Source organism: Salvelinus alpinus, chromosome 27, assembly GCF_045679555.1.
Source record: "Salvelinus alpinus chromosome 27, SLU_Salpinus.1, whole genome shotgun sequence".
Taxonomy (NCBI): Eukaryota; Metazoa; Chordata; class Actinopteri; order Salmoniformes; family Salmonidae; genus Salvelinus; species Salvelinus alpinus.
The window spans coordinates 34,960,856-34,981,103 of record NC_092112.1 but is presented as its reverse complement, the minus strand read 5'-3'; the positions used below and the strand labels follow the sequence as shown (position 1 = coordinate 34,981,103).

The following is a 20,248-nucleotide window of genomic DNA, read 5'->3' as shown; positions in this document are numbered from 1 at the left end:
TTTTATTTGTGTAATGTCTTCCAGTGGCAAATTAAGCCTGTCCAAAATGACATTGCAGAGACTTGTGGGTTGTATAGTAACAACCGGGCGAGTTGGATGCAGCCAGACCTACACAGCCCCGCTTTCAGCTTTGCAGTTTTCCTCTCCTAGCTCAAGATTTAACTTTAGATTGAGCGTTAAGTAACATCCCCTCAAAAGTCTCAAATAGCATGCTTTAAGCTTGTGTACAATTCATGTGGCACCTTACTCGGCAGGAATCAATCTTTAGCCATTGTTGGCACGAGAGGAACAAGCCTGTTGCTCACTCAGGTTTTCAATTCAGCATCCTACTGTTCCAGGATTACAGTCGATGAAAGCTTCTTCTCACAGATCTGTTCAATGTAGCTGGTGTCTGCCTGGCATTTCGCCCACAGTGTGAGCGAGGGAGTGAATGCAGCAGTTTGAATTCGTGACAGAGCTTAACCGTTGTGACTTACCGTCACTGGTGGGCTGTAGGTTGGCAGGGCATCATACTCTCTGGCACAGGGATGTTCCATTTCGAAACTTCAAAGGCCCTGGCATCCTTATTAAATATTGGAAGCAGTTTTCAGTGTTTTTAAAATGTCAGTTTTTCTCTGTTTCTCTTCGACAGTGGTGAGCAACGCATGGCTGGAAACTTTGCTGTCTGCAATCGATGCTTTACCAAAGGAAACCATCAGACAGGAGGTAACAACAACCTGAAATGTACACTAGCTAACACATTAACGTAACACATACAAGCTCCTGTCTCCTTCCGTGGCCTCCAACTGCTTTTAAATGCTAGTAAAACTAAATGCATGATCTTCAACCGATTGTTGCCCGCACCCGCCTGCCCGACTAGCATCACTACTCTGAACGCTTCTGACTTAGAATATGTGGACAACTACAAATACCTAGGTGTCTGGTTAGACTGCAAACTCTCTTTCCAGATTCACATTAAGCATCTCCAATTCAAAATTAAATCTAGAATCAGCTTCCTATTTCGCAACAAAGCCTCCTTCACTCATGCTGCCAAACATACCCTCGTAAAACTGACTATCCTACTGATCCTTGACTTCGGCGATGTCATTTACAAAATATCCTCCAATACTCTACTCAGCAAACTGGATGTAGTCTATCACAGTGGCATCCATTTTGTCACCAAAGCCCCATATACTACCCACCACTGCGACCTGTATGCTCTCGTTGTCTGGCCCTCACTACATATTCGTCGCCAAACCCACTGGCTCCAGGTCATCTATAAGTCTTTGCTAGGTAAAGCCCCGCCTTATCTCAGCTCACTGGTCACCATAGCGCGCTCCAGCAGGTATATTTCACTGGTCATCCCCAAAGCCAACACTTCCTTTGGCCACCTTTCCTTCCAGTTCTCTGCTGCCAATGACTGGAACGAATTGCAAAAATCACTGAAGCTGGAGTCTTATATCTCCCTCTCTAACTTTAAGCATCAGCTGTCAGATCAGTTTACCGATCACTGTACCTGTACACAGCCAATCTGTAAATAGCACACCCAACTACCTCATCCCCCTATTGTTATTTATCCTCTTTCTCTTTTGCACCCCAGTATCTCTACTTGCACATCATCTATCACTTCAGTGTTAATGCTAAATTGTAATTATTTCGCCTCTATGGCCTATTTATTGCCTTACCTCCCTACTATCTCTACGTTTGCACACACTGTACATAGATTTTTCTATTGTGTTATTGACTGTACTTTTGTTTATGTGTAACTCTGTGTTGTTGTTTTTGTCGCACTGCTTTGCTTTATCTTGGCCAGGTCGCAGTTGTCAATGAGAACTTGTTCTCAACTGGCCTACCTGGTTAAATAAAGGTGAAATAAAAAAATGTAAATAATAATACAGGTAATTATAAAATGAACCAAATAAATTTGACCAGTCATGCTTACCGGTCTATACGTTAATTAGCATAATTTATGGAATTAAATTGGCACGTGTGTATTTTCGTTAGTTCGTCATGTATCTATTTATCAGTCGTGCACAGTGCCTAGTTTGAGCGGAATATCACCTGTCGGACAGCGAGAGCTGCATCTTCTCAAACAGCTGGTTGCTACTGGAGTGAAACGTGTTCTTATAAGCCCAGTCATTGCGCAAAAGTTCTAAATGCAATCGCGTGTTAAAAACAGTGTTTTGATGGCAACGTTTAAAAAGAGATACAGTTTTTATTTTGTACCGTGTGTAACGGTGTTCCTCCTCCTCTTCTTCCGAAGAGGAGGAGCAGGGATTGAACCAAAACGCAGCGTTGCTAGTAGACATAATATTTATTAAACAAGATGAAAACGAACACGAACATATACTTGAATAATTACAAAACAACAAACGACGTAGACAGACCTGAACGTAAGAACTTACATGAAACACGAAGAACGCACGAACAGGAAAAATGACTACATAAAACGAACAAACAAACAAAACCGAAACCGAAACAGTCCCGTGTGGGGTAACATACACAGACACTGACACAGGAGACAACCACCCACAACAATCAAAGTGAAAACACCTACCTTAATATGGCTCTCAATCAGAGGAAATGAAAACCACCTGCCTCTAATTGAGAGCCATATCAGGTCACCCTTAAACCAACACAGAAACACATAACAAAGACTACCCACCCAAACTCACGCCCTGACCGTCAAACACATACAAAACAACAGAAAACAGGTCAGGAACGTGACACCGTGTGCTCCATTCACCATTTGTGTGCATAGGCAACACGGTAGGCAGGCTACCTTGCAATCTGAACTGGAGACCGTATGCATTTTAAAAACATATACTTAATTGTTTGAAACCTGTATGTTTTACTTCATATTATGAGGTATGTCTTACCTTGCTTCAAAGTAGCGTAGCCAAAATCTGGCTATGTGCATTTGTGTAGGATAGATTATTGCGCAACCCCAAACATTATATTCAGATTAGACTCAGGTTTGTAATGGTGGTTAATTGTCACACTTACTTTTGATTGCTAAAAGTATCTTATATAAAATATTAATAACCCCAAGCACACATCAAAATCCATAAAGAAATGGTTAATTGACCACAAAATCACAATTTTGAAATTGCCATCTCAGTCTCTGGACTTGAACCCCATTGAAAACCTTATGGTTTGAATTGAAGAGAGCAGACAAAGGATATCAATGATCTGGAAAGATTCTGTATGGAGGAATGATACAAGATCCCTCCCAATGTGTTCTCCAGTCTCATAAAAGATTTTAGATAAAGTGCCGTTATCCTCCCAAGTTGAGGTATTGAAAACAGGGATGCCAATAATTAACGTTTAAAAAATATATATATATTCTTTTAAATGTATTACTTTTTCTCCCCAATTTCGTGGTATCCAATTGTTAGTAGTTACTGTCTTGTCTCATCGCTACAACTCCCGTACGGGCTCGGGAGAGACAAAGGTCGAGAGCCATGCGTCCTCCGAAACACAACCCAACCAAGCCGCACTGCTTCTTAACACACATCCAACCCGAAAGCCAGCCGCACCAATGTGTCGGAGGAAACACCGTACGCCTAGAGACCTGGTCAGCGCGCACTGCACCCGGCCCGCCACAGGAGTCGCTACTGCGCGATGAGACAAGGATATCCCTACCGGCCAAACTCTCCCCTAACCCGGACGACGCTAGGCCAATTGTGCGTCGCCCCATGGACCTCCCGGTCGCGGCCGGCTGCGACAGAGCCTGGGCTCGAACCCAGAGTTTCTGGTGGCACAGCTAGCACTGCGATGCAGTATATGACACATATAGGGCCGATTTGCATTCAGTTGGTCAACTGACTACCTCCATTTTTGCCTCAACTCCCTGACATTTAGATTGTTTTGTATTTTGTTGCATCTCATTTTATTAATTTAAATGTGTTTCTTGTATGTGTTACTGTAATTCTCCATTCAGCTTGCTTTTTAGTTCAAAACTAGGCTTACTCCGTGTCTGGGAAACCGTTCCATAGTATCTTACCTGAGAATTATGCCAGGCTTCTAAGGAATTTCTGAGCATATTTCTGGGCATTAAAACAGTACTTTTTCAAAATGCTTTGCTGTGCCAAGGTCCATTTGTAAATATGACAAACTCTCTCACAGGGAGATGCCAAGCACCATGTTCATTAGCAATCATTTAACAATAACGCATGTTATGAAATATATTTCTGAAATAAGCCCCTGACGATGCAGATACATCCAGTTTGAGGCAATTGTTTTATACTACCCTGCAGTACAGGTTCGCTTTTTAATGCCCATGACTGTATAACCATTAGTATATCTTATATGGGGAATTAAGATGGCTTCTAATGGAACAGTGCCATTGGAAGAAACTAAGTTGGCTATCATTTCTCAGTATGACAATACTGTGCCCGACAACTCAAGTCAGCCGCAATTACTTGTAAAGAACTGTGGTTAGTTAGGAAACTAAACTTGGCAACATAATTTAGCATGGTCCCGATGGAGCCCTGGTAAAAACAAAAGTGCACTATAAATGGAATAGGATGTCATTTGGGATGCAACCTATGGCGTCCTTAAACAGGCTGTTCCTTCCCTAACACCCTAATAGCCTGTACCCATTGGTTGATCATGCAGATCCTCAGCCCGCTTGTGTCCAAAGCTCAGCTGTCTCAGTCCCTGCAGGCCCGTTTAGCCAGCTGTCGTATCCTGGGGAAGGTGGCCTGCAAGTTTGAGTCTCCCATGTGAGTTTGTATCCCTGGAGTTTGTATCTTGCTCAATCACCAAAACAGAAGGTCTGATGCTTGTTTTTCTGCTTGATTAAATGCTTATTTTTCTGTAAGAAAATGTCTTCATTAAATTAGTGAAATAGATGTAGGGGCCATAGATGCTACAGTGGGATTAACTAGTTAATGATAGAAAGTCTAGACCAGGGGTGGGCAAACTTTTTGGCTCTAGGGCCACATCGGGATTTAAAAATTCAACGAGGAGCCACACATTTGTTCGTCAAAATCAATTTGCTGGCCAGAAAAGGGCAATTATTTGAAAATATATGTCTACATACTTTCTATCTAGTTTTAGACTTTCAAGTGTGGCCTGGAGTGTTTTTTCAACCCAAAAGAATAATTTCTCCTAACAACAATAAAAATATCCCCCACAGGCCGCATTTAATTGGCTGGCGAGCCCACCCCTGGCCTGGACGATAGATGTAGGACCCATAGATTCTAGGCTAAATTAGTTACAATCATTTCACAGCTCATCTGAATTAGTTTCAATTCAATTAGTCTTTTTTAATATCTCGTAGAAAAATCTTTATTGTGCCCTTTGGGACACCTTTCTAATAATCAATCATAATTTGATTTCTCTTGATATGCCCCAAAATTGTGTGAACCCCTTTTGGCAGAGTGAAGAAGGACCTCCTGCCCCTGGTGAGGTCCCTGTGCCAGGACGTGGAGTACGAGGTGCGCTCCTGCATGTGTCGCCAGCTGGAGAACATTGCCAGAGGAATCGGGTAAAAGAAAAGAACAGAGAAGAAAAAAAGAGGAGAATAATCCTTTCAAATAATGTGGTGTCACATTAAAATCGGAGGAGAGCTCATTGTAATGGCTGGAATGAAATAAATGGAATGGTTTCCATGTGTTTTATGTGTTTGATACCTTTCCATTTATTCCATTCCAGCCATTACATTGAGCCCCTCCTCTGATTTTTCCACCCACAGACTCCACTGGTAGAAACAGTCACATTATTCAAACCGAAAGGCATAACGGTTAAATTGAACGGTGTCTTTGAAAAGGTTAAACACACCTTGTTGACCCGAGGAAATAGGCCAGTATGCAAGACTAAATACTCCTGAACTTTTGTTTGAATACGAAAACAATTCTTAGAAGCTTTGCTTTACGTTGAAGCTTATGTGTTGGGTGGGGGGGGGTCTTTTTTCCTATCATGAGCCTCCAACAGATGACTGTAAACGCAGGCTTATCGCAGCCCCACCCCTCCCCATTGCCCACTGCCCACCCTAAGCTGAGCAGAATGTCAATGATAGAAGGCACACTGCAGAGGGTCTGCAATCCATTTCTCTCTGTGGTAGAGGATCAGTCAGGGTCGTGTTAATTAGGGCACTCAACAGAAAACAAATATGAACGTTTCTTATTGGACCAAACCAGATCGTCCCTCCATGTTTCATTCCGTTTTCTTCTGTTTGGTGCCTAATAAACATGGCCCAGTTGCCCAGAGCTCCCGCAGATTCAGTTTGCCTCTCTCCATGGAACGCAGCAGAAACACTGTATCACAAATGGCACCCTATTCCCTATATAGCGCACTACTTTTGAGCAGAGCACTATGGGCCCCCACTATGGACACTTTATAGGGAATAGGGTGTCATTTGACAATCACACACTATCAACCATGATAGACTGCAGCAGCCCCCTGGGAACAACCGGCCCAGTCAAGAAAAACGATTTATAAAATGCTGCCCAGTTACCCGTGTAGCAAATGCTTTATTTTGCAATCAGGAAAGTGGCAGGGGGAAGGTAGTGCTTACTTTGGTATTCATGCTTAGTGGCACTACAACTAATGGATACATATTGACCAAATAGATAAACTCACAGGACGGCACACTACTGGGCATCCTAAGTGTGCAGTATACTCTTTGGGCCGGTTTCTCAGACACAGATTAAGCCTAGTACTGGACAAAAAGCACTTTCAATGGAGAATCTTCATTGAGCATACTTTTAAATCCAGGACTATGCTTAATCCGATGTCTGGGAAACCGGCCTCTAGAGTGCATCTCAGTATCATTTGTCTTATCGTCTCCCCTTTCCTGTTATTTTATTATGTCCTATTTCTTATCCCCATCCTCATAGAGATGTTCTCCTTCGATAACATATACATATACATATAACATATACATATATTGATCCATTAGTTGAATAGAACATCTTTGAGCTACTGACAGGTGCAATGAATTGAAACACCAACACTAATTGGTGCACAGAAACAAATTACCTGATGCTTTGAATGGATCTTTTCGTGTTTTGTTCATTAGTCCATCAAACTTTAACAAAATACAACAACAAAAAATGTTGTGTGAACTATCCCTTTAACAGTGCTACATTAATACAGTATGTGCTAGGTTTAGTTACTGTCAAACCCACTGTTGAATATTGGTATTGGAGTATTGCAGGCAACCAACTGTGCAACAGTGAGTTATCAGAATATGTATTTTGTCAGAGGGTGAGTGACTTATTAAGGAGAAGGTGTATTATGTGTCAGTCACCAACACAACCCTGTAACCTTGACATGATACGTTCTGTAACTTGACTCTCTTGTTATCCTTCATTGATCTTTTGGATGCAGTTAATGAAATGTGCTGTTTTATATTGCCAATGTTGGGGGAGGGAGATTCTATTCTTCTTAGCTCCTACACTTAGGGATAGCCTAGTTCACAATAAAATAGTATCATGTTTCCATACATCAGCAGTGGTCTTAAACTAAAGTCAAGTCCATTTCCTTTTTTTGACACTTGTTGGATAACAGGCATATATAAACACAGCAAATAGGCAGTGACTCATGTTCGTAGCATTCATAGTGATAGTATTGTTTTTACAAAAGAGATGCAGCAAAATATGACATCAGCTTTGCACGCTAAAATAAACGAAATTGGCATACAGAGGCAGCTCTGACTCGGTATCTCAATGTCAATGGCATCAGCATGCTTTTATTTGGAATTGTATTTTTGTCAACCTTATTTTTTATATACATTTATTATCCATTGACAGTTAAGTATATGAATATGAAAAAAAGGGGAGAAAACTAAAGAAAGATAAATAATAATTAAAGAAAGAGGTTGCGTTAAATTGAGAGCACAGGGAAGATCATCTTCCAGAATGATTTTATCCCCGGGCTTTCCCACGTCATATGGATTAAGGTACCTTGGGTGTCATTAGAGCATAGAGTACAATTGGGTGATGGTTTGGCTTTAATGTAATAGAATTTCCGGGGAGTAAAGTACATTCTGTGAACAAAATTAAAGTGAATAATTTGGTGATTTGGATTTCTGGAAGAGAGAGATATATTGTGCCATATTGTTTGCCAATTAAGAACATTGTTGGATGTTTGTAGCTCTTTTTTCCACAATTTGTCAATTGAAAGCGGCTTGGATGAGGACTTTACTAGACGGGAATTAATTTCAGAGACGAGACCTCTTTTTCCAAGCAGTACCTTATGAAAGGGATGAAGGTGAGGCTTTGTTTTCCAAGATACCTCATGAGCGTAATTGTAAGTAGAAAAGTAATGAGGTGCCAGGCAGGTTGTACTTTTGTTGAATATCTTGGAATGCACAGAGACTGTCATGCCACATGGGAAATAAGATGGGGCACCCTCCCAATTTGGAGACCAAGATTATGAAAAATTGGTGATTGGAGGTACCAGTTCAGTGTGATTCCACATATTTTTTCAGTTAGACGCCAAACAGAAATGAAGTGAGAAATAATAGAGCTGAATCTTAATTTAGATTGTTTCAGAGCTACGTTGGAATAGATAAGGTTTTGTAATCTGTGTTGGTGAACACATTTTTATTCTATTGGATGCCATGACAAGCAAGTTTCTGGATTTAGCCAAGAATGCAAGAATGCAGAGAAAATGACCAAAAGTACCATTGGAAGTTTGGGAGGCTTTTGTCTCTGTAAAATGGAGAGTTTAATTCTTGTTTCATTGTTCGTCCAGATACATTTTGAGATTAGGGAGTGCATTTTCTTCCAGTGGCCATCAGGTGGTGCTACAAGGAGCATTGGACTTTATGACAAAATGGTGCAACCTGCCCCAGGCCTGTTGGATTGCTCAGAGGGGTATACTACAAAGCAGGTGTGAGGAGTTGGCGAGGTAACTTTGGTCAACTCTGAGTTCAACTCAGGATAACCACTCATACGAAAGTGGCTCACCTTTTAGCCATGTAAATTTCTATGGCAATTAATTATTCAGAACTAACCTGCTCCGGGGGAGGCTAACTCACAAGTAACTCCACTGAAATGACTGAGCCAATATGTTGAGGACCAATGAAATAATATTCCCTCACTTGCAAAGATTGTGTCATCATCCCCTTCATTTGAGGAGACAATTGATTAAAAAATATATATATATTTAAGAAAATTATAATGTTAAAATATATGAAATATACAGTTGAAGTCAGACGTTTACATACACCTTAGCCAAATACATTTAAACTCAGTTTTTCACAATTCCTGACATTTAATCCTAGTAAAAATTCCCTGTCTTAGGTCAGTTAGGATCACCACTTTATTTTAAGAATGTGAAATGTCAGAATAATAGTAGAGAGAATGATTTATTACAGCTTTTATTTCTTTCATCACATTCCCAGTGGGTCAGAAGTTTACATACACTCAATTAGTATTTGGTAGCATTGCCTTTCAATTGTTTAACTTGGGTCAAACGTTTCGGGTAGCCTTCCACAAGCTTCCCACAATAAGTTGAGTAAATTTGGGCCCATTCCTCCTGACAGAGCTGGTGTAACTGAGTCAGGTTTGTAGGCCTCCTTGCTCGCACACGCTTTTTCAGTTCTGCCCACAAATTTTCTATGGGATTGAGGTAAGGGCTTTGTGATGGCCACTCCAATACCTTGAATTTGTTGTCCTTAAGCCATTTTGCAAGTGTGCTTGGGGTCATTGTCCATATGGAAGACCCATTTGCGACCAAGCTTTAACTTCCTGACTGATGTCTTGAGATGTTGCTTCAATATATCCACACAATTGTCCATCCTCATGATGCCATCTATTTTGTGAAGTGCACCAGTCCCTCCTGCAGCAAAGCACCCTCACAACATGATGCTGCCACCCCCGTGCTTCACGGTTGGGATGGTGTGCTTCGGCTTGCAAGCATCCCCCTTTTTCCTCCAAGCATAACGATGGACATTATGCCCAAACAGTTCTATTTTTGTTTCTTCAGTCCAGAGGACATTTTTCCAAAAAGTACGATCTTTGTCCCCATGTGCAGTTGCAAACCGTAGTCTGGCTTTTTTATGGCGGTTTTGGAGCAGTGACTTCTTCCTTGCTGATTGGCCTTTTAGGTTTCGATATATAACTCGTTTTACTGTGGATATAGATACTTTTGTACCTGTTTCCTCCAGCATCTTCACAAGGTTCTTTGCTGTAGTTTGGTTTGCACTTTTCGCACCAAAATACGTCCATCTCTAGGAGACAGAATGCGTCTCCTTCCTGAGCGGTATGATGGCTGCGTGGTCCCATGGTGTTTATACTTGCGTACTATTGTTCGTACAGATGAACGCGGTACCTTCAGGCATTTGGAAATTGCTCCCAAGGATGAACCAGACTTGTGGGGGTCTACAATTTTTTTCTGGGGTCTTGGCAGATTTCATTTGATTTTCCCATGATGTCAAGCAAAGAGGCACTGAGTTTGAAGGTAGGCCTTGAAATACATCCACAGGTACACCTCCAATTGACTCAAATGATGTCAATTAGCCTATCAGAAGCTTCTAAATCCATGACATAATTTTCTGGAATTTTCCAAGCTGTTTAAAGGCACAGTCAACTTAGTGTATGTAAACTTCTGACCCACCAGAATTGTGATACAGTGAATTATAAGTGAAATGATCTGTCTGTAAACAATTGTTGGAAAAATTACTTGTGTCATGCACAAAGTAGATGTCCTAACTGACTTGCCAAAATGCACAGTAACACTTTTGTATGACTTAATAAATTATTTTATCGATAGGAGTGGGATTAAAGGTGCTTGTGGTTGTGCATTGATTAGCACGCCAAATATGGCATTAATGATAAGTAATAAAATAAAGTTGGCACTTTTAAAAGCCTGTTTCACACAATATCCTTTTAAATTGGCAAGATAATTTAAAAAAAATCCTTTTGATTTCAGCTGAAATGAAATGTGGCACTGACTCGCCCATGGAATTCATTTTTCACCATTGTCTCAATGAAGAGTGTGGAGTTCGACTAGCCATTATGCAGTTACAAGCGCAGAAGGACGTGCGATATCAACCGTCGTAGTACTATTAAGTCTGAGCTGGAATGTTAAGCTGAAACTTGTTAGCCTTAGAAAACCCTGAGTAGATATAGCTTGCTTTGTAGGATACCCCTCTGTTGGTTGAGAGATCTCATGTGGATCAGCCATGACTAGGGCTGTTGCGGTGACCGTATTACCGCCTCACCAGCGGTTACATGTCATGAAGGCAGTCAAATTCCACATGATCGTTTAGTTACGGTAATTAGGCTTCTCCAAGCTCTCATGTTGCTGCTGGTCATTAGTAGCCTACCAAACTTGCTAACTTTCCTCGTACTCAGCCCTCTATTGTCCCTCTAATCACTCTGACATTGCAAATGTATTTGAAAATCTAATTGAGCGCTTCATGAGAGCCCATGAGCTCATGTTGCGCAACATTTCTATAGGCTATGCAATTGCGGGAGAAAACAGAGTGATGGCCGCTAATAAAAAGACAAGGCTCTCATCAGCTTTCTATAGGCTAGGCCTACTATATTTATTTCTCAACTATCCTAATATTAAACACATTGTTTATATTTACAACAGGAGTATAGCCTACCTGACTGGCATGAAAATAAACCACGGGGAAAAGCATCCTCCATTCTCTATTTAAGTGCATAGATGACATGTATTTTTTCCCACTGCCCCTGTTTCGATACAGGTGCATGATAATGGTCCATTCTAAATCAAAACAAATGTCACATATATATATATATTATTTAGTATATGTAAAGACAAGATTAAATCAAGAATATTCTAATATGTGATCCACAGACTATGATCCACATCGCACTGAACACTGCCCTATCCCATCTGGACAAGAGGAATAACTATGTAAGAATGCTGTTCATTGACTATAGCTCAGCATTCACCACCATAGTACCCTCCAAGCTCATCATTAAGCTTGAGGCCCTGGGTCTGAACCCCGCCCTGTGCAACTGGGTCCTGGACTCCCTGACAGGCGCGCCCGCAAGTGGTTAAGGTAGGAAACAACACCTTCACTTCGCTGATCCTCAACACTGGGGCCCCACAATGCGTGCTCAGCCCCCTCCTGTACACCCTGTTCACCCATGACTGCGTGGCCACGCACGCCTCCAATTCATCAAGTTTGCAGATGACACAACAGTAGTAGGCCTGATTACCAACAATGACGAGACAGACTACAGGGAGGAGGTGAGGGACCTGGGAGTGTGGTGCCAGGAAAGTAACCTCTCACCCAACTTCAACAAAACAAAGGAGCTGAACAACAGAGGGAGCGCACCCCTATCCACATCGACGGGACTGCAGTGGAGAAGGTGGAAAAGCTTCAAGTTCCCCAGCGTACACATCACTGACAAACTGAAATGGTCCGCCCACACAGACAGTGTGGTGTTGAAGGCGCGACAGTGCCTCTTCAACCTCAGGAGGCTGAAGAAAATTGGCTTGTCACCTAAAACACTCACAAACTTTTACAGATGCACAATTGAAGCATCCTGTCAGGTTGTATCACCGCCTGGTACGGCAACTGCACCGCCCGCAACTGCAGGGCTCTCCAGAGGGTGGTGCGGTGTGCCCAGTGCATCATCAGGGGCAAACTACCTGCCCTCCAGGACACTTACAGCACCCGATGTCACAGGAAGACCAAAAAGATTATCAAAGACAACAACCACCCGAGCCACTGTCTGTTCACCCCGTTATCATCCAGAAGGCGTGGTCAGTACAGGTGCATCAAAGCTGGGACCGAGAGGCTGAAAAACAGCTTCTATCTCAAGGCCATCAGACTGTTAAATAGCCATCACTAGCACATTAGAGGCTGCTGCCCTATATACACTACTGTTCAAAAGTTTGGGGTCACTTAGAAATGTCCTTGTTTTTGAAAGAAAAGCTAATTCTATCCATTAAAAGAACCTCAAATTGATCAGAAATACAGTGTAGACATTGTTAATGTTGTAAATGACTATTGTAGCTGGAAACGGCTGTTTTTTAATGGAATATCTACATAGGCATACAGAGGCCCATTATCAGCAACCATCACGCCTGTGTTCCAATGGTACGTTGTGTTAGCTAATCCAAGTTTATAATTTTGAGAGGCTAATTGATCATTAGAAAACCCTTTTGCAATTATGTTAGCACAACTGAAAACATTTGTTCTGATTAAAGAAGCAATAAAACTGGCCTTCTTTAGACTAGTTGAGTATCTGGAGCATCAGCATTTGTGGGTTCGACTACAGGCTCAAAATGGCCAGAAACAAAGAACTTTCTTCTGAAACTTGTCAAGCTATTTTTGTTCTGAGAAATTAATGCGAGAAATTGCCAAGAAACTGAAGATCTCGTACAACAGTGTGTACTACTCCCTTCACAGAACAGCGCAAACTGTCTCTAACCAGAATAGAAAGAGGAGTGGGAGGCCCCGGTGCACAACTGAGCAAGAGGTCAAGTACATTAGATTGTCTTGTTTGAGAAACAGATGCCTCACAAGTCCTCAATTAGCAGCTTCATTAAATATTACCCGCAAAACACCAGTCTCAACGTCAACAGTGAAGAGGCGACTCCGGGATGCTGGCCTTCTAGGCAGAGTTTCAAAGAAAAAGCCATATCTCAGACTGGCCAATAAAATAAAAGATTAAGATGCGCAAAAGAACACAGACACTGGACAGAGGAACTCTGCCTGTTCATTGACTATTGCATAAAACATTTTTTATGATGGTAGTGGTTGTATTAATTTGGGATCTATCGCATCCCACAACTGTTTGGAATATTTATTTCCCTCACAAAATAAAATAGGTCGACTTTTGTACTATGGGGGATAGTAGATTGACATCGGCTAGTGCTTTTGCTGTTTGTTAGGCCTACTCATCTTGTTGGCTGACGAAAAGTAAATGTGGACAGTTATTCCAATATCTTCAATATTCACCTTGGATGTGTCTGTCTTAACTTGTATTCTGTGAGAAAGACCCGATCACGTGATGGAGAGCTGTGTGAGTGTGTACAGAGTGTGTACAGCCTGCGCAAAAAAATGTAGCGGAGCTCATGCCTTTCAATAAACTTTTTTCAAATCTTCATTAGAGTCTCATCATGCAGCCTTACAATGTATTAAACATCTAAACATGTAGCCCAATGTTTGTAGAACAACTAAAGTTACGTTAATAACGCTAAATTAAGCATATAGGATTACCTATTTCTTTGTTAACCGCTTAACACAGAATAGCCGCATGTGCGCACTCCCGCAAATCATTTGGAGAAAATATTTATATTTTATTCAGCTTTGTTCAATTGTATTCTTCATACTATAAAATAATGGCATGAAATTATAAGCAAATCCTGTCTGCTAAATGAACTAGTGTAGCCCACAGCCATTTGGCATAGCCAGATCAGGGCCTAACATAAGGACAACTCGGAGTATGCTATTCTTTTCTTCTAAAATAGACTGCATTTTCTTCATATCATGCTTCTTTAGAACTGTCTAAAATAAATTATGGATTTATTGGGAAGGTGTAGGCTATATTACATGGATTTATTAGACTTTTATTAGACTTAGGATATGTGTGGAAGCCAGGAGATGCAAAATGTGCTTATGTTAATTAGCGGTCAATTACTGTGAGACCGACAGTTATTTGCTTGACAATCACCGGCTGTGTCTTCCTGGTTGTTTCTGAGCAGTCGGTTGTCTATTTTTGATAGTGTTATTTTAGAAGCCACGTTCAAGTTTGTAGCTTGTAGATGCGTAAGTTTGTCTAAAGTTTGGACAAACAAAGGGAGGTTGGTGAACAGAACTCTGTTGCCATCTTACTCATGCCACAATTTTTTTCTTGCCACACAAGTCCATTTTCCATGCATTCTGAGGAATAAAATGATTGAACTTTGATTTTGGGGAAACTCAAACGATCCCTTTAATGGGAATGTGTGTTTGTTATATAATTGTGTCTCCTCTTTCTCCTCTGGTGTCTCAGACTGGACCACACCAAGGCGGCAGTGCTGCCTGAGCTCGTAGAGTTGGCTCGGGACGAGGGGAGCACGGTGCGCCTGGCTGCCTTCGACACCATCATTAACCTGCTGGAGATGTTCGACAGTGGTGAGAAACCTCATACAATGACACCACATCACCTATGTCATGCACCCTCATCACCTCATATAAAACTCATACAATCTTACCACCTCATACAAACGTCATACAAACTCTATGTGATTACCCTGCACCCTCACACAGCCGGCCCACATGGCTTTTCCACTGCTGGCACGGTAACGTCATTCAGCCCACATACTTCTGTCTGCGTGGCAGGCCATGCTACACCCTCGTACAGCCTACATAGCCGTCTCTGTGGCCATGTTGCTCTCACATTCAACTTACACTTCTGTCTTCTTACTACAGCGTGCCTCGCAAGCAGCCCACACTACTCCCGATCTGGCGGCTCTTGTTCGCTGGCAATTTTCTACTCATTGATGTTCCAAGAGAGGACAGACGCCCACACGTTCATATTGTTCCGGAAAAGTCTTTAAGCCAAAGCAGTATTTTGACTGGAAAAGCTTTATAAAAGCACTTACAGAAAATACGGTTATAATGTTCCTATTCAATGGTTTTGATGTTCCTATTGATCCGTTTTTTTTTTACCTAAGATCTATCTTAGGGTTGCATATTTTTTATTCTAGCTCTGCACAAGCACAACTGATTTCACTACTCAACTAATACTCAAACCCTTGATTAGCTGTATATGGTGTGCTTGTGCTCTGCAAAAAAAATATGCAATCATTGGGATTCCCAAGAACCAGTCTACTACAGACATAAACCTGGCTCATTAAAACCAATGCACTTCACAACCTTGTCTCTACATTGTCTGTGCGAAACACTTACTTGTCTGGCTTAGCGACACTCTTCCAAGACACCCCTGCACCCGCAGAGTTTCTTTGATATGCAAATACTATACTCGTTACAGTAGTTGGCAAACTGGCTCCAACTAAGCTGTCGGTCTTCTATCTCTTCACGAGGCTTTTGCACGCGTGTCGGGCCATCAAGGACATGGGCCGTATTCCATTCTGAAAACTGGCTACCTTCCCCTTTATACTAGACGACTCACCATTGCAGATTCGCTACGTGGAGTCCCGGACCTATTGTGTTCATCTTTTAGATGTCCTTTCAGACCTGTCCAGGCAAGTTGACAGGTCAGAGAAAAGGTACCAAGATAGCTCTTATACACTCCATGGCCGCATGATGAGTGATAACGTCATATTGAGTTGAAAATAATTGCTATGTTTTGGAATGGAATGCGGCCACTGTGTGTATGAGGGCTGACAATTCCGATTGTCCTCTCTCTGCCAGATGCCCGTTGCATTGGGAGGCAGCCCCATCATGTCAAACTGTCTTTCTCTCTTCTCTCCCCCTCACTTTTTAGACGACAGGACGCGTGTTATCTTTCCGCTGGTGAAGACGTTCTGTGAAAAGTGCTTTAAAGCTGACGAGGCGGTGCTGGCTTCGCTGTCATTTCAGTATGGCAAGCTCTGTCACGGACTCTCAGGTGGGTTTCAGACCTCTTAAGGCTAGGCACCACACCCTAATAGGGTATTTCTTCCCCTTATTCATATCACAATTAACTTTTACCACTTGAATGGGTCGATGTCCTCATTGTGGTTTTACAGACGGGTTCATTACGTTTTATGTACACACTTTATTCTAATATTTATGAAATGCACATTGTTATATTTGGTAACACTTTTCTTTTCCCTCAACTCCAACCCCATTCGATGCATGGACACTACGTATGATAGCGCCGACAGAGATGGTCGCCTCGCTTCGCGTTCTTAGGAAACTATGCAGTATTTTGTTTTTTTATGTATTATTTCTTACATTGTTACCCCAGGAAATCTTAAGTCTTATTACATACAGCCGGGAAGAACTATTGGATATAAGAGCAACGTCAACTTACCAACATTACGACCAGGAATACGACTTTCCCAAAGCGGATCCTCTGTTTGAACCACCACCCAGGACAATGGATCGGATCCCAGTAGGCGACCCAAAACAACAGCGCCGCAGAAGCGGCAGACGGAGCAGTCTTCTGGTCAGGCTCTGTAGGCAGGCACATCACGCACCGCTCCCGAGTATACTACTCGCCAATGTCCAGTCTCTTGACAACAAGGTAGACGAAATTCGAGCAAAGGTTGCCTTCCAGAGAGACATCAGAGATTGTAACATTCTCTGTTTCACGGAAACATGGCTCACTCGGGGTATGTTATCAGAGTCGGTACAGCCACCCGGTTTCTTCATGCATCGCGCCAACAGAAACAAACATCTCTTTGGTAAGAAGAAGGGCGAGGGAGTATGCCTTATGATTAACGAGTCGTGGTGTGATCATAACAACATACAGAAACTCAAGTATTTTTGTTCACCTGAACTAGAATTCCTTACAATCCAATGCCGACCACATTATCTACCAAGAGAATTCTCTTCGATTATAATCACAGCCATGTATATCCCCCCCCCCACAAGCAGACACCTCGACGGCCCTGAAAGAACTTCATTGGACTCTATGTAAACTGGAAACCATATATCCTGAGGCTGCATGTATTGTAGCTGGGGATTTTAACAAAGCTAATATGAAAACAAGGCTCCCTAAATTTTATCAGCATATCGAATGCGCAACCCGGGCTGGCAGCATTCAGGATCATTGCTACCCCAACTTCCGCACGCATACAAAGCCCTCCCTCGCCCTCCTTTCGGCAAATCCATTTTGTTGCTCCCAGCCTATAGACAGAAACTAAAACAGGAAACGCCCGTGCTCAGGTCTGTTCAAGGCTGGTCCGACCAATCGGATTCCACGCTTCAAGATTGCTTCGATCACGTGGACTGGGATATGTTCCGGATAGCCTCAGACAACAACATTGATGTATACGCTGATCCGGTGAGCGAGTTTATTAGCAAGTGCATCGGTGATGTTGTACCCACAGTGACTATTAAAACCTTCCTCAACCAGAAACCGTGGATTGATGGCAGCATTCGCGCAAAACTGAAAGTGCGAACCACTGCTTTTAATCATGGCAAGGCGACCTGAAACATGACCGAATACAAACAGTGTAGATTTTCCCTCTGCAAGGCGATCAAATAAGCTAAGCGTCAATATAGAGTCAAAGTAGAGTCGCAGTTCAACGGCTCAGACACGAGACGTATGTGGCAGGGTCTACAGTCAATCACGGATTACAAAAAGAAAACCAGCCCCGTCGCGGACACCGACGTCTTGCTCCAAGACAAATTAAACAACTTCTTTGCTCGCTTTGAGGACAATACAGTGCCACTGACACGGCCCGCTACCAAAACCTGCAGTCTCTCCTTCACCGCAGCCAACGTGAGTAAAACATTTAAACGTGTTAACCCTCGCAAGGCTGCCGGCCCAGACGGCATCCCGAGCCGCGTCCTCAGAGCATGCACAGACCAGCTGGCTGGTGTGTTTACGGACATATTCAGTCAATCCCTATCCCAGTCTGCTGTTCCCACATGCTTCAAGAGGGCCACCATTGTTCCTGTTCCCAAGAAAGCTAAGGTAACTGAGCTAAACGACTATCGCCCCGTAGCACTCACTTCTGTCATCATGAAGTGCTTTGAGAGACTAGTCAAGGATCATATCACCTCCAACCTACCTGACACCCTATTTCTTACCGCCCCAATAGGTCCACAGACGACGCAATCGCAATCACACTGCACACTGCCCTAACCCATCTGGACAAGAGGAATACCTATGTAAGAATGCTGTTCATCGATTACAGCTCAGCATTTAACACCATAGTACTCTCCAAACTCGTCATTAAGCTCGTGACCCTGGGTCTCGACCCCGCCCTGTGCAACTGGGTCCTGGACTTTCTGACGGGCCGCCCCCAGGTGGTGAGGGTAGGAAACAACATCTCCACCCTGCTTATCCTCAACACGGGGGCCCCACAAGGGTGCGTTCTCAGCCCTCTCCTGTACTCCCTGTTCACCCTTGACTGCGTGGCCATGCACGCCTCCAACTCAATCATCAAGTTTGCAGACGACACTACGGTGGTAGGCTTGATTACCAACAACGACGAGACGGCCTACAGAGAGGAGGTGAGGGCCCTCGGAGTGTGGTGTCAGGAAAATAACCTCACACTCAACGTCAACAAAACGAAGGAGATGATCGTGGACTTCAGGAAACAGCAGAGGGAGCACCCCCCTATCCACATCGACGGGACAGTAGTGGAGAAGGTGGAAAGCTTTAAGTTCCTCAGCATACACATCACGGACAAACTGAAATGGTCCACCCACACAGACAGCGTGGTAACAGAGGCGCAACAGCGCCTCTTCAACCTCAGGAAGGTGAAGAAATTTGGCTTGTCCCCGAAAACACTGACAACCTTTTACAGGTGCACAATCGAGAGCATCCTGTCAGGCTGTATCAACGCCTGGTACGGCAACTGCTCCGCCCATAACCGTAAGTCTCTCCAGAGAGTAGTGAGGTCTGCACAACGCATCACCGGGGGCAAACTAGCTGCCCTCCAGGACACCTACACCACCCGATGTCACAGAAAGGCCAAAAAGATCATCAAGGACAACAACCACACGAGCCACTGCCTGTTCACCCCGCTATCATCCAGAAGGTGGTCAGTACAGGTGCATCAAAGCAGGGAACGAGAGACTGAAAAACAGCTTCCATCTCAAGGCCATCAGACTGTTAAACAGCCATCACTAACATTGAGTGGCTGCTGCCAACATACTGACTCAATCTCTAGCCACTTTAACAATTCAAAATTGGATGTAGCAAGTGTATCAATAGTCACTTTAAACAATGCCACTTAATGTTTACATACCCTACATTACTCATCTCATATGTACAGTTGGAAGTCGGAGGTTTACATACACCTTAACCAAATACATTTAAACTCAGTTTTTCACAATTCCTGACATTTAATCCTAGTAAAAATTCCTTGTCTTAGGTCAGTTAGGATCACCACTTTATTTTAAGAATGCGAAATATCAGAATAATAGTAGAGAGAATGATTTATTTCAGCTTAAAATGTTTTCATCACATTCCCAGTGGGTCAGAAGTTTACATACACTCAATTAATATTTGGTAGCATTGCTTTTAAATTGTTTAACTTGGGTCAAATGTTTTGGGTAGCTGGTGTAACTGAGCCAGGTTTGTAGGCCTCCTTGCTCGCACACGCTTTTTCAGTTCTGCCATCCAAATTTCTATGTTATTGAGGTCAGGGCTTTGTGATGGCCACTCCAATACCTTGACTTTGTTGTCCTTAAGCCATTTTGCCACAACTTTGGAAG

The 20,248-nt window shown here is 42.8% G+C and overlaps 1 protein-coding gene across 2 annotated transcripts in view; it reads left to right on the top strand.

Annotated features, from left to right (window-relative positions):
• Positions 1–20,248, top strand: part of ppp4r4 (protein phosphatase 4, regulatory subunit 4) — a 120,184-nt gene that overhangs the window by 59,275 nt on the left and 40,661 nt on the right. For both annotated transcript variants that reach the window (XM_071370429.1, XM_071370428.1), the window contains exons 6-10: positions 632–705; positions 4,600–4,706; positions 5,366–5,473; positions 14,919–15,040; positions 16,356–16,478. In XM_071370429.1, the coding sequence (XP_071226530.1) occupies positions 632–705; positions 4,600–4,706; positions 5,366–5,473; positions 14,919–15,040; positions 16,356–16,478 (534 nt within the window). The remainder of the gene's footprint in view (positions 1–631; positions 706–4,599; positions 4,707–5,365; positions 5,474–14,918; positions 15,041–16,355; positions 16,479–20,248) is intronic.